The sequence below is a fragment of the Salmo trutta genome, chromosome 1 (assembly GCF_901001165.1).
Source record: "Salmo trutta chromosome 1, fSalTru1.1, whole genome shotgun sequence".
NCBI lineage: Eukaryota > Metazoa > Chordata > Actinopteri > Salmoniformes > Salmonidae > Salmo > Salmo trutta.
The window spans coordinates 54659914-54671860 of NC_042957.1; the positions used below are offsets into that span (position 1 = coordinate 54659914).

The following is an 11947-nucleotide window of genomic DNA, read 5'->3' on the forward strand; positions in this document are numbered from 1 at the left end:
CAACCTAAAGTCTATTAGGGGGGGGGACCCGGGTGGGCGCCTCACCCTCGGTGGAGGCTCTGGCCCCGGGCGTGTTTCTCCCCCTGCCTCCACCCTAGCCCTACCCCTCTGGCCCGGACTGGACCACGGTGGAGCGGCATGCTCAGGCTCCGGAGCGGAGCCGCCGACCGGAACAGGACTGGTCACCGGTGGACCGGACACAGGCCGTGCCGGACTGTGGACACGTGCCGTGGGCCTGGTGCGGGGAACAGGGACGGGCCGGACAGGACCGGGGACACGCACCACCAACCTGGTGCGGGGAGCAGGGACGGGCCGGACTGGCCTGGGGACACGCACCAGCAACCTGGTGCGAGTAGCAGGGACGGGCCGGACTGGACTAGGGACACGCACCCCCGGCTTGGTGCGGGGAGCAGGGATGGGCCGGACAGGACTGGGGACACGCACCACTAACCTGGTGCGGGGAGCAGGGACGGGACGGACTGGACTGGGGACACGCACCACTGGCTTGGTGCGGGGAGCAGGGATGGGCCGGACAGGACTGGGGACACGCACCACTGGCTTGGTGCGGGGAGCAGGGATGGGCCGGACAGGACTGGGGACACGCACCACTGGCTTGGTGCGGGGAGCAGGGATGGGCCGGACAGGACTGGGGACACGCACCAGGGGAGCAGGGACGGGCCGGACTGGACTGGGGACACGCACCACTGGCTTGGTGCGGGGAGCAGGGATGGGCCGGACAGGACTGGGGACACGCACCACTGGCTTGGTGCGGGGAGCAGGGATGGGCCGGACAGGACTGGGGACACGCACCACTGGCTTGGTGCGGGGAGCAGGGATGGGCCGGACAGGACTGGGGACACGCACCAGGGGAGCAGGGACGGGCCGGACTGGACTGGGGACACGCACCACTGGCTTGGTGCGGGGAGCAGGGATGGACCGGACTGGACTGTGGACACGCACCACATTCGCCCGGCAAGGGCGAGGTGCTGGCACAGGACGTGCTGGACCGTGACCGCACACCGGCGACACAGTGCGCATAAGCGGCGCCGGATATCCTGGACCGAGGAGGCGCACTGGAGGTCTGGAGTGCACAGCTGACATCACCCGTTCTGGCTCAACGCCCACCTTAGCCTGGCAAGTGTGGAGCGCTGGCACAGAACGCACTGGGCTGTGCAGCCGTACCGGAGACACAGTGCGCGTCCTCGGCGCAGGATACATCGGACCGAGAAGGGGCACCGGAGGCCAGGAGCGCTGAGCCGGCACAACACGTCCTCGCTGAACACTCCCCCTAGCCCGGCAAATGCGGGGCACTGGCACAGAGCGCTTTGGGCTGTGCAGGCGCACTGGCGATACCGTGCGCACCTCTGCCACCCAAGGCTCTTCCTCCACGCTGTCCCTACGCAGGTCCTCCAGGACCTGCCACATCTCTGCCTCCTCCTTCGCCGTTATCCCCCACGAGAGCAGTGGTCTGGGCTCTTCCTCTGCCCTTCCGGACCACCCCATTAGCCCCCCAAAAAAATTTCTTGGGGGTGTCTTCCGGGCCTCCTCGACCGCCGCCTGCGACTCCTTCCACCGGCTGGCATCACCTCCTCGACCTGGGAATCCTTCCGCCAGGGTCCTTTCCCCGACATGATCTCCTCCCAGGTCCAGAACTCCTTTCCCTCGCGAGCCCATCTCTCGCGCTCCTTTTCCTCCGGCTGCTTGGTCCTGGTTCGGTGGGTTGTTCTGTAACGATTGGCGTCGGGTGATGAAGAAGCGGACCAAAACGCAGCTGGGAGCGAACACATGTTTATTCTTACACTGAATAAAACACGTACACAAAACCAAGAAAATGCCTGATCATTAACTGCTCAACAAAAAGAGACAACAACCCACAAACATCGTGGGGGGAAAGGAACTTAAATGTGATTCCCAATCAGACATAACTAGCGACAGCTGTCTGATTGGAAATCACCCCCGAGCCCAACATAGAAATAAACCACAAAGAAAGGCTATAACAAAACATAGAAAATAAACCATAGAAATACCACACCCTGACCAAAATAGCAGAGTTCCCCTGGTCAGGGCGTGACACACCCATTGACTTTTTCCACATTTTGTTACGTTACAGCCTTATTCAAAAAGGATAAAAAAATTACAAATCCTCATCAATCTACACACAATACCCCATAATGACAAAGTGAAGACAGGTTTTTAGACATTCTAGCAAATTTATACAAAATAAAAAACAGAAATACTTGTACATGATTGTACATGATTTGGAAAGGCACACCTGTCTATATAAGGTCCCGCAGTTGACAGTGCATGTCAGAACAAAAACCAAGCCATGAGGTCGAAGGAATTGTCCTCCATCATTCCTAAATGGAAGAAGTTTGGAACCTCAAAGACTCCTAGAGCTGGCTGCCTGGCCAAACTGAGCAATCAGGTGAGAAAGGCCTTGGTCAGGGAGGTGAACAAGAACCTGATGGTCACTCTGACAGAGCTCCAGAGTTCCTCTGTGGAGATTGGAGAACCCTCCAGAAGAACAACCATCTCTGCAGCACTCCACCAATCAGGTCTTTCTGGTAGTGGCCAGACGGAAGCAAAAGGCATATGACAGCACGCTTGGAGTTTGCCAAAAGCCACCTAAAGACTCTCAGACCATGAGAAACAAGATTGAACTCCTTGGCCTGAATGCCAAGCGTCTCATCTGGAGGAAACCTGGCACCATTTCTACGGTGAAGTATGGTGGTGGCAGCATCATGCTGTGGGGATGTTTTTCAGCAGCAGGGACTGGGAGACTTGTCAGAATCGAGGGAAAGATGAACGGCACAAAGTACAGAGAGATGCTTGATGAAAACCAACTCCAGAGCGTTCAGGATCTCAGACTGGGGCGAAGGGGTCAACTTCCAACAAGACAACGGCCATAAGCACACAGCCAAGACAACGCAGGGGTGGCTTGGGGAGAAGTCTCTGAGTGGCCCAGCCAGAGCCCAGACTTTAACCTGATTGAACATCTCTGGAGACCTGAAAATAGCTGTGCAGCGATTCTCCCCATCCAACCTGACAGAGCTTGAGAGGATCTGCAGAGAAGGATGGGAGAAACTCCCCAAATACAGGTGTACTAAGCTTGTAGCGTCATACCCAAGAAGACTCGAGGGTGTAATCGCTGCCAAAGGTGCTTCAACAAAGTACTGAGTAAAGGGTCTGAATACTTATGTAAATGTGATAGTTAAGCTTTTTGTTTTCTTTATAAATTTGCAAAAAATTCTAAAAACCTGTTTTTGCTGTCATTATGGGGTAGATTGGATGAGAAGAAAAACAATTTAATCCATTTTAGAATAAGGCTGTAACTTAACAAAATGTGGAAAAAGTCAAGGGGTCTGAATACTTTCTGAATGCACTGTAGGTACAGTTATTAACTACCATGTACAGGAAAGGAAAATGAATTGCACTAGGTAGGTGAGATGTTTTATATTTATATAATTGTAAACATACAGTGGATAGCCTACAGTGGTGTAGGCTGTTTCTTCTGGTGGTCTAGGGCAGCCTGATGTCCTGGTGTTGTCTAGAGCAGACTGATGTCCTGGTGGTCTGATGGTGGTCTAAGGCAGCTTGATGGTGGTCTAGGGCAGCTTGATGGTGGTCTAGGGCAGCTTGATGGTGGTCTAGGGCAGCTTGATGGTGGTCTAGGGCAGCGTGATGGTGGTCTAGGGCAGCTTGATGGTGGTCTAGGGCATCCTAATTCGATGAATCTGATGTTTCTTGGTGTGCGGTAGGTGCTACTCCAGGTGGTCCCTGAGCGCTGTGCCCCTAACGATGGGTTCTCCTGGTGCTTCTCCTAGTAGTGAGGGGCCTGGTCTCCTTTACCTGGTCCACTACAATGAGAAATGACAGGGAGATCTTACATGTACATACAATGTCTGGAAAATAACACATACAGAGGGATTACAGGTTAAAGGGATAACTCTTAATGCGTGGTCAATTAATCATCTTTCTAGCTTTGAACAATTTTTTTTTTCTTGATGACTCATTGTCGTGATTGACTCCATTTGTGGCATTCTTCTCAAATGTGTGGGCTAGAGCCTTACCTGCAGACATAGAACAGGATGTAGGCAGTCTGTGCCGTTGCCCTCAGCACAGTGGCCTCATCTGTCCTCAAGACATGTGCGTCATCCAGGCAGAGCCACCCACTGCCACGGCTGTCCAAAACATCACTGATGTAGTGGCCTAGGGAACAAGGGAAACAGAATAGAGTGTACATTAAGCTTTCAGAATTGTGTGTGCGTGCGTGCATTTTACCTGTACACATGTTGTCTCCCAGATGTGAGATCACACTTGACAATTTGTAGATATTGTCTGGCTGGTGTCTCTGTAAGGAAACACATTTAATAATAGGATTGTTATTTTGTCTACAGGATAGGGGTGGCTTCTATAACTGCCTTATCTTGATCCGCCCACTATCTCAACTGGATGGAATTATCTGTTATCTATTTTTCTATCTCTCTCTCTTTCTCTCTCTATTTCTCTCTCTCTCTCTATTTCTCTCTCTCTCTTTCTCTCTCTATTTCTCCCACTCTCTCTCCTCACCACAGCGGCTGCCTGCTGCTCTTTCTCACTGTCAGCTGGTTTCTCTAGCTGGTCAGAGGAATTTGAAGCTGGTGGGGGTATATCAAATATAGTGTAAATACAAACCAGAAAGTGAAGTGGAAAACTATCAACAAATATACTCTTAACTTCAGCTTCTGACTTGCTTTCCTCAATAGTCCTGTTTCATGAGAGGGTGTTCTGCATGATGTCAGTAACACAATGTCCTACCTGGTCTATCAAGGGTGCCTTTCGGGGAGTTTGCAGGTGTGTTGTCCATGTTATTTTTCCCCATGGAGCTTGCCCTGTGTAAATTGATGGCATTGAAAATAAATATCTAGTGTGTGAAAATCATGGTGTGTGTTGGCTACCCAATGTGCAATGTGCCCAAACAGAGTCTAAACCAACCTGGCTCCATGCTGGACAGGGGCTGTCGCCCCACATACGGCTGGGAGGTTCAGTTCTGTAGGGATGGATATGGGATCATCCACCTTCTCTGGCTCCCAGTTGCCTGCAGTAAACCGCTTGATATGAAGCATTAGGACCCTGCTCAGAGACAGACAGGCATTCACACACACAGACAGACGGGCAGAGGCAGGCAGGCATTCACATACACAGACGACCAGGCAGGCATTCACACAGACAAAGGCATCAGTCTTGTAGTCAAATCAATAACCCAGTTTGGTGAGTTAGATCAGGACTGTCAATTGTAATCTGAGATGATGATGGGGGGACTCACCGGGGCAGCGTGAGGAAGTGCCTAGTCACAGATGCCATGCTGCCTGAGCACACCCTGCATGCACACTCTAACGCAGATGGCTAGGTAACAAAGCATAGCAATACAATTATGACATTAATTATAGTGTTCCTTGACATACTCACTAACTCTTGGTTGAAGCTAAGTGCTGACCTTAAAGTAGAGGTCCAGGCTGTGTGTCAGGTCTTGGCTCAGGTTCAGTGACAGGTGATTGTAATCCTCCTGACCATACACTATAACTCCACAGCTTCAGAGGTACGGAGAGAAATGCATCAGCTCTCCAACACAAACCTTTTGATCCCTCTACACACTAACTATCTTAACTTAAGCGTCTCATCCCGTTAGCGGGATCATTTTCCAGCGAAAACTCCTAGCGACATTAGCATAACGAAATTCAATATTTTTTTTTCTTTCAAATATAGGACTGTCTCATATCGTTTTATAGATACACCTCTCTTGAATCGACCCTCGTTGTCCGATTTCAAAAAGGTTTTACAGGAAAAGCACAATATTAGATTATGTTAGAGGAGTACATGGTAAAAGTAGCATCATATGAATTTTCCGACCAAGCACATGCATCACATATAACCAAAAAACAGCTAAATGCAGCACTAACCTTTTACAAACTTCATCAGATGACACACCTAGGACATCATGTTACACACAGCATGCAATCTTTTGTTCAATAAAGGTCATATTTCTATATAAAAACAGCATTTTACATCGGCACCTGACGTTGACTAACTATTTTCCCATAAAATGCGTCCCGGGAAACAGTGCTACAATTTTATAAATTACTATTCGAAAACAATTTTTTTTTTTTTATATTGTCAATCTAAGATTTATAGATGAATATCTCTTGAAAACACCCGTCATAACAGATTTTAAATTAACTTTACAGGGTAATCACACTTTGAGATAAAAGGGGATGCGATACTCAGAAAATGAGCTAGAAAGCCTAGCTCGTCGCCATCTTGGAACAATCGCACATCACATCTGATCTTGTATAATATTGCCAATAATCCCTCACCTTTAGTTGTCTTCATCAGAAAGCACTTCCAGGAATCCCAGGTCCACGACAAATGTATTTTCGGTCGAAAAAGTCCATCCTTTATGTTCCATTAGCTTGCTGTTGTTAGCGCGTCCGAAGGCTGTAACCAAAGGTTGATACAGGCGCGGGACTTGGCTAACGAAAAATGACTATTTTCCCTCCTTTAGGTTCGTTCAAACATGTCAAACGTTGTATAACATTAATCTTCAGGGCCTGTTTCAACAAGAGAGCCAATAAGATTCGAGTGGGACGATTTCATTGTGTTTCAAAACGTTTCCAAAGGTGGGGGCAGACACGGCCGCCGACGTCACAATGCTGATGGCCCTCCTACTGTGACCAATTGCCACATTGTCTCCTACACTGAGTTTCGACAGCAGAAGCCTCAAAACACTTTGTAAAGACTGGGGACATCTAGTGGAAGCACTGGAAAGTGCTCAATTATCATTTTTTCACGTTGTGAATTACAGGGAAGGCTGTGAAGTCGAGTCCACAATTCAGAATCCCACTTCCTGGTTCAATCGGTCTCGGGGTTTTGACTGCCATACGAGTTCTGTTATACTCACAGACACCATTCAAACAGTTTTAGAAACTTTAGGGTGTTTTCTATCCATATAAAATAAGTATATGCATGTCCTAGCTTCTGAGTTTGATTAGTAGGCCGTTGAAAATGGGAACGAATTTTTTCCAAAATGCGCTGTGGCGCCCCCAGTGGTAGGATACACGCAAGAGGTTAATGCTTTACCTCTGTATCCTGCATGTTATGCTGACATTAAACCTCCTCACAAATATGATGAAGACATCAAGGTACACCATATACAAATGACAGCTGTTACCTGGTGCAGGTACGGAAAGTCTTCAGCTTGAATTCTAACTGCTTCACGGGGCAGGTGTATGGCTCCGGGGAGCCCTTTAATGCCATACCCTCCTCCTTCAGCTGAAAGAGGAGGAGCAACACACATTCATGGGCATCCTAAGAGAAGAATGGGAAAGAAACAGAAAATACATCAACAACTACAACTGAAACAGAGCTAAGGAAAAAGATGGTCACGTGTCCCAGGTTTATTGTTAAGTGAGTGTTTTAGCATATAATATCTTACCTGTTCACCGTCGTCCTCATAGTCCTCATTGACAACGGAGAGACAGCGCTTGACTGTTTGAAGGATTTTCATCTTTTCCTTTTTCTTAGCATTGACAGTGCCTCCAGAAAGCCTTGCCTGATGTAACTCGGCAAAGCAGCTGTGGAGGGAGACAAAGAGCATGCATTCAGGTTTCACTCTCTCACTTTGGCCACAGATTAGCTCTGTGCTTCTACTTTAGCCTCTGATCAAATATGATTCAACTGATTCCTGATTGTGACAGGAAATCATCTCTGGTGTTAATCAGTAGCTGAGTTGGGTGTGGTTTTATCTTAAAAATCATATGAGGCACTAAGAGTGTACAAAAGACAGTATACATACATACATACATACATACATACAGTACACTGAACAAAAATATAAATGCAACATGTGAAGTGTTGGTCCCATGTTTCATGAGCTGAAATAAAAGATCCCAGAAATGTTCCATATGTACAAAAAGCTTATTTCTCTCAAATTCTGTGCACAAATTTGTTAACATCCCTGTTAGTGAGCATTTATCCTTTGCCAAGATAATCCATCCACCTGACAGGTGGTATATCAAGAAGCTGATTAAACAGCATGATCATCACACAGGTACACAGGTAAACCTTGTGCTGAGGACAATAAAAGGCCACTCTAAAATGTGCAGTTTTGTTACACAACACAATACCACAGATGTCACAGGTTTTGAGGGAGTGTGCAATTGGCATGCTGACAGCAGGAATGTCCACCAGAGCTGTTGCCAGAGAATTGAATGTTCATTTCTATACCATAAGCCATCTCCAACATTGTTTTAGAGAATTTGGCAGTACGTCCAACCGGCCTCCCATCCGCAGACCACGTGTAACCACACAAGCCCAGGACCTCCACATCCAGCTTCTTCACCTGCGGCATCGTCTGAGGGGGTGCTGAGGAGTATTACTGTCTGTAATAAAGCCCTTTTGTGGGGGAAATCTCATTCTGATCGGCTGGGCCTAACTCCCCAGTGGGTGGGCCTACGCCCTCCCAGCCCCACCCATGGCTGTGCCTCTGCTCAGTCGTGAAATCCATAGATTATGGCCTAATGAATTTATTTCAATAGACTAATTTCCTTATATGAATTGTAACAGAGTAAAATCTTTGAAATTGTTGCATGTTGCATTTATATATTTGTTTAGTATACATAGATAGATAGATAGATAGATAGATAGATAGATAGATAGATAGATAGATAGATAGATAGATAGATAGATAGATACATACATACATACATACATACATACATACATACATACATACATACATACATACATACTGTACATACATACCACAGGAGGTTGATGGCACCTTAATTGGTAATGGCTGGAGCGGAATCAGTGGAATGCTATGAAATACATCAAACATATGGTTTCTATGTGTTTGATGCCATTCCATTTGCTCCATTCCAGACATCATTATGAGCCGTCCTCCCCTCAGCAGCCTCCACTGACACATACATTGAGGCGGGACTTGTGTACTGTAACTATAAGCATCTAGGTGGGTGGGTCAGTGTGTGTACAGGTGGGACAGGAGAGTGAAAGCGAGGCTGTATACCATAGCAGTTTAGAGGAGGGGGAGGAACTCCAGGTGTCCTGCTGTCTCAGGATGTCTCTGCAAAATGCTGGCAGCCCCAGCAGGCACTGCAGAGCAGAGTTCATGAAGCAGGTGTTGCCAATATTAGGCAACCTGTGGGAAAGAAGCCATCAGTTACACACTAATATCTGAACAGTGGACCAAAGGTAAACTAATGAATGGATTTGTAAGGCATGAACGCAAGATAACTCTGAATACCACACAGAATTATTTAAAACAAAAAGCAGAGCTCAGAGATAAGAGTAGGTGTGTGTGTGTTTTACCCGAGGAGCTTGGTGTTGTCTTCGCCCTCGCCTGTGCAGCTCTGCTCCCCCAGCTGGGTGCTACTCTTGCTGAACAGGTTTGGGAGGCGAGCCATGGCTTCCCGAGGCCTGACCAACGGCCTGGAGGAAGAGAGACTGGTTAGAGGCCTCAGTAGCAGTAGCTCGACACCAATCGGTCTGTTTGAACACTGTTTTAATGTACAAGCATACAGATATTCCTTACCATGTCATGGTGTGAGTGACCACTCTTATGTAGAGTCGAGTGAGATGAAGGTGGCTATTGTCTACAGTACTTACCTCTCCAATGAGACAGAGGAATCCCTCAGGTCAATGGAGGCCTCTGCAGATAGAGACCGAGAGACGGACAGCGGTAAGAAAAAAGCTTTGTCAAAGATGAATTGAGAAAAATAGCACCAACATATGGCACCCGTTTACAGACCTGCGATGCCAGCAAATCGGGGTACCGTTCTCTTTGTCTGTGGAACAACTGCCCCCACCTCTTTGACCTCAGAGCTAATAAGATCTCTGTAAAGACACACAGACATATGCATTAGGTTAGCTATATTATATTGGCTTTTTCATTTCAATTCAATGGTGTTGGTTGGCATGAAATTTGATATCAGGCTGCAGTACCTGGCAGTCTCACTGTCTTTGTTGGTCTCTCCACGGTGGTCCAGGGGGTTTGGAGAGGAGGACTGGGGGGCAGGGGAGGAGACGTGGGTTGTGGAGGAAGGGCAGGCAGGACTGGGGGGAGTGGCAGAGGAGGATGACTGAGTTGAGACAGCCAGGGAAACAGAGGAAGCACTAAAAGGGGGGGAGGTCTGTGATCCTTCCTCTGAAGAAGAAGAAGAAGAAGAGACAGATGACAGGTGGAGAGAGGAGAGGGAAGAGAGGCTGAAGAACTTGGAGAGAGTGGAAGGGGATCTGGCAGGGGATCCAGGGGGTGAGGGGGATGCAGTGCCGATTGGTGTTCGGCCAGACAAGGGGTCGAGGGGTGTCAGAGATGTTGTAGACGGTTTCAAATGGAAAGAAGAGACAAAGGAAGAATCAAGTTGGTGGTGATCCTTTACGTTCTTCTTCTCCCGGTTTTTCCAAACTGACGCAGTTACCATGCTGGCATCCAATGACGTCAGTTTGGGTGGGATTGGGAACGGCGATGGACAGCGGCTCCCAATCCCGAGGCGAACTCTGCACTTCTTTTTCTGTTTGGAGAAACATTATATAGCTAATATAGTACATAACAAATCAAATAAAAATATCTTACTTGCTTCACAACAGACCTTGTTATATTTGAACTAGCAGCAAAGGTCACACCCAAACCACATGATCTGACCATAAAATAAAGAACTTGTCGCCCAATCATATTGAATTCTGTATCATAGGCTAACAAATAGCAAAAATACATGTTTATAAAAATAAAACCATTGTAACCATACAGTTATACCCTCTGTCCCAAATCCTGCCATATGGGACACATAAATAGACAATGAAACAACTAGGAATAGCTGAAAAGAATAGAATATACTCTAAATTGTAACAGAATTAGATCAATTCTAGACCAGACTAAACATATACCTTTTTACAGCAACACAAACATCCCATTTCAGTGTATTTGTAGACTATGCCTTATTTTGCAGAACATCAAAATATGTTGCCTATTTAACATTGTGATGTCATAAACCAAATTATGATGCGCTTGACTACGCGTTACCAGCGTAAATAGCCAACAAATCACACAAACCAAAATGTTGAAAAATAATTTACAAAATGAATTGATCGTGTATTCAGAGTTATTCCTATTTCATAAAATATACAAAATAACTAGGTTCTTGCCAATAAACCTGTTTTTTTATTGAGGAAACATTGTCTTCTTTTTCTCCCATGCTCCCTGGGTCACTGACGCGTGATTGTATGGGATATAGTAAGAGCCTAGGAAATTCGAAGTACTGTCTATCAGAATCAAAATAACTTTTATTGCCCAAGTGGCCTACATTCACACATTCACAGAATTTGACTCGGTGAATTGGTGCTGCCAGCAATAGACAAATGTAAAGACACATTTACAGCCTATACAATATACAGTATACATAAAACATATTTATTAGCTTCTATCCTCTTAAAATACTTTAGAGTAATATTTTATTATGGAAAGTAAAATGCCTATTTCACTTCAGTTGACGCTGATCTGATACAGATCGAACGTGTAGCTTTGCAATGGTTGTTAGGATGACCTTTGAAAAAGAAAAGGAGAGCCACACTCTCTAGCTCAGACTCAATAATTGAATAACCTAATATCCAACGTTCCGACCGACAAGCTGTCTTCATCAGGGTATGTTAGGAGGACCTCTGACCGTACCTCATTGAAAAGGTGCCACTCTGCCTAGTGACTGTAAACTAAACAAAAATACTAACGTTAGTACATTTGTTGTATATTTGCTGTTCTGTACACCCAGTTGGTCGCCACCGCACCGGTCACAACTGTCAACAGATCATGCCATAAATGCAAAGCATCATTTGTTCTCGCAAAGTAGACTGTAGATCCTACTACCACCTGGATGAACTGGCACCCCAGGTGTGTGAT

At 46.8% G+C, this 11947-nt stretch overlaps 1 protein-coding gene across 3 annotated transcripts; it reads right to left on the reverse strand.

Moving 5' to 3' along the window:
* Positions 1-3443: 3443 nt before the first annotated feature.
* LOC115200795 (ubiquitin carboxyl-terminal hydrolase 37) lies at positions 3444-11414 on the reverse strand. Of its 3 annotated transcripts, XM_029763936.1 has the most exons (15): positions 10000-11414; positions 9806-9891; positions 9664-9706; positions 9367-9486; positions 9065-9196; positions 7472-7610; positions 7208-7344; positions 5477-5570; positions 5306-5385; positions 4975-5112; positions 4798-4871; positions 4570-4637; positions 4282-4351; positions 4071-4209; positions 3444-3857 (listed from the first exon to the last, which is right to left on the reverse strand). In XM_029763936.1, the coding sequence occupies exons 1-15, from the start codon at positions 10476-10478 to the stop codon at positions 3821-3823; spliced, it is 1836 nt and encodes a 611-aa protein (XP_029619796.1). In that variant the 5' UTR covers positions 10479-11414; the 3' UTR covers positions 3444-3820. The 3 variants fall into 3 exon arrangements, with proteins under 3 accessions (XP_029619796.1, XP_029619790.1, XP_029619802.1); XM_029763930.1 differs by having other exon boundaries at positions 4071-4351; XM_029763942.1 differs by lacking the exon at positions 4570-4637 and having other exon boundaries at positions 3830-4209.
* Positions 11415-11947: the final 533 nt, after the last annotated feature.

Excerpts from the sequence above, each read along its gene's own strand:
- LOC115200795 (XM_029763930.1), bottom strand. The coding sequence starts at position 10,478 with ATGGTAACTGCGTCAGTTTGGAAAAACCGGGAGAAGAAGAACGTAAAG. Across the intron at positions 9,892-9,999 it reads AAAGACAGTGAGACTGCCAG|AGATCTTATTAGCTCTGAGG; the intron begins GTACTGCAGCCT and ends GTGTCTTTACAG. Across the intron at positions 9,487-9,663 it reads TCCTCTGTCTCATTGGAGAG|GCCGTTGGTCAGGCCTCGGG; the intron begins GTAAGTACTGTA and ends CTCTTCCTCCAG.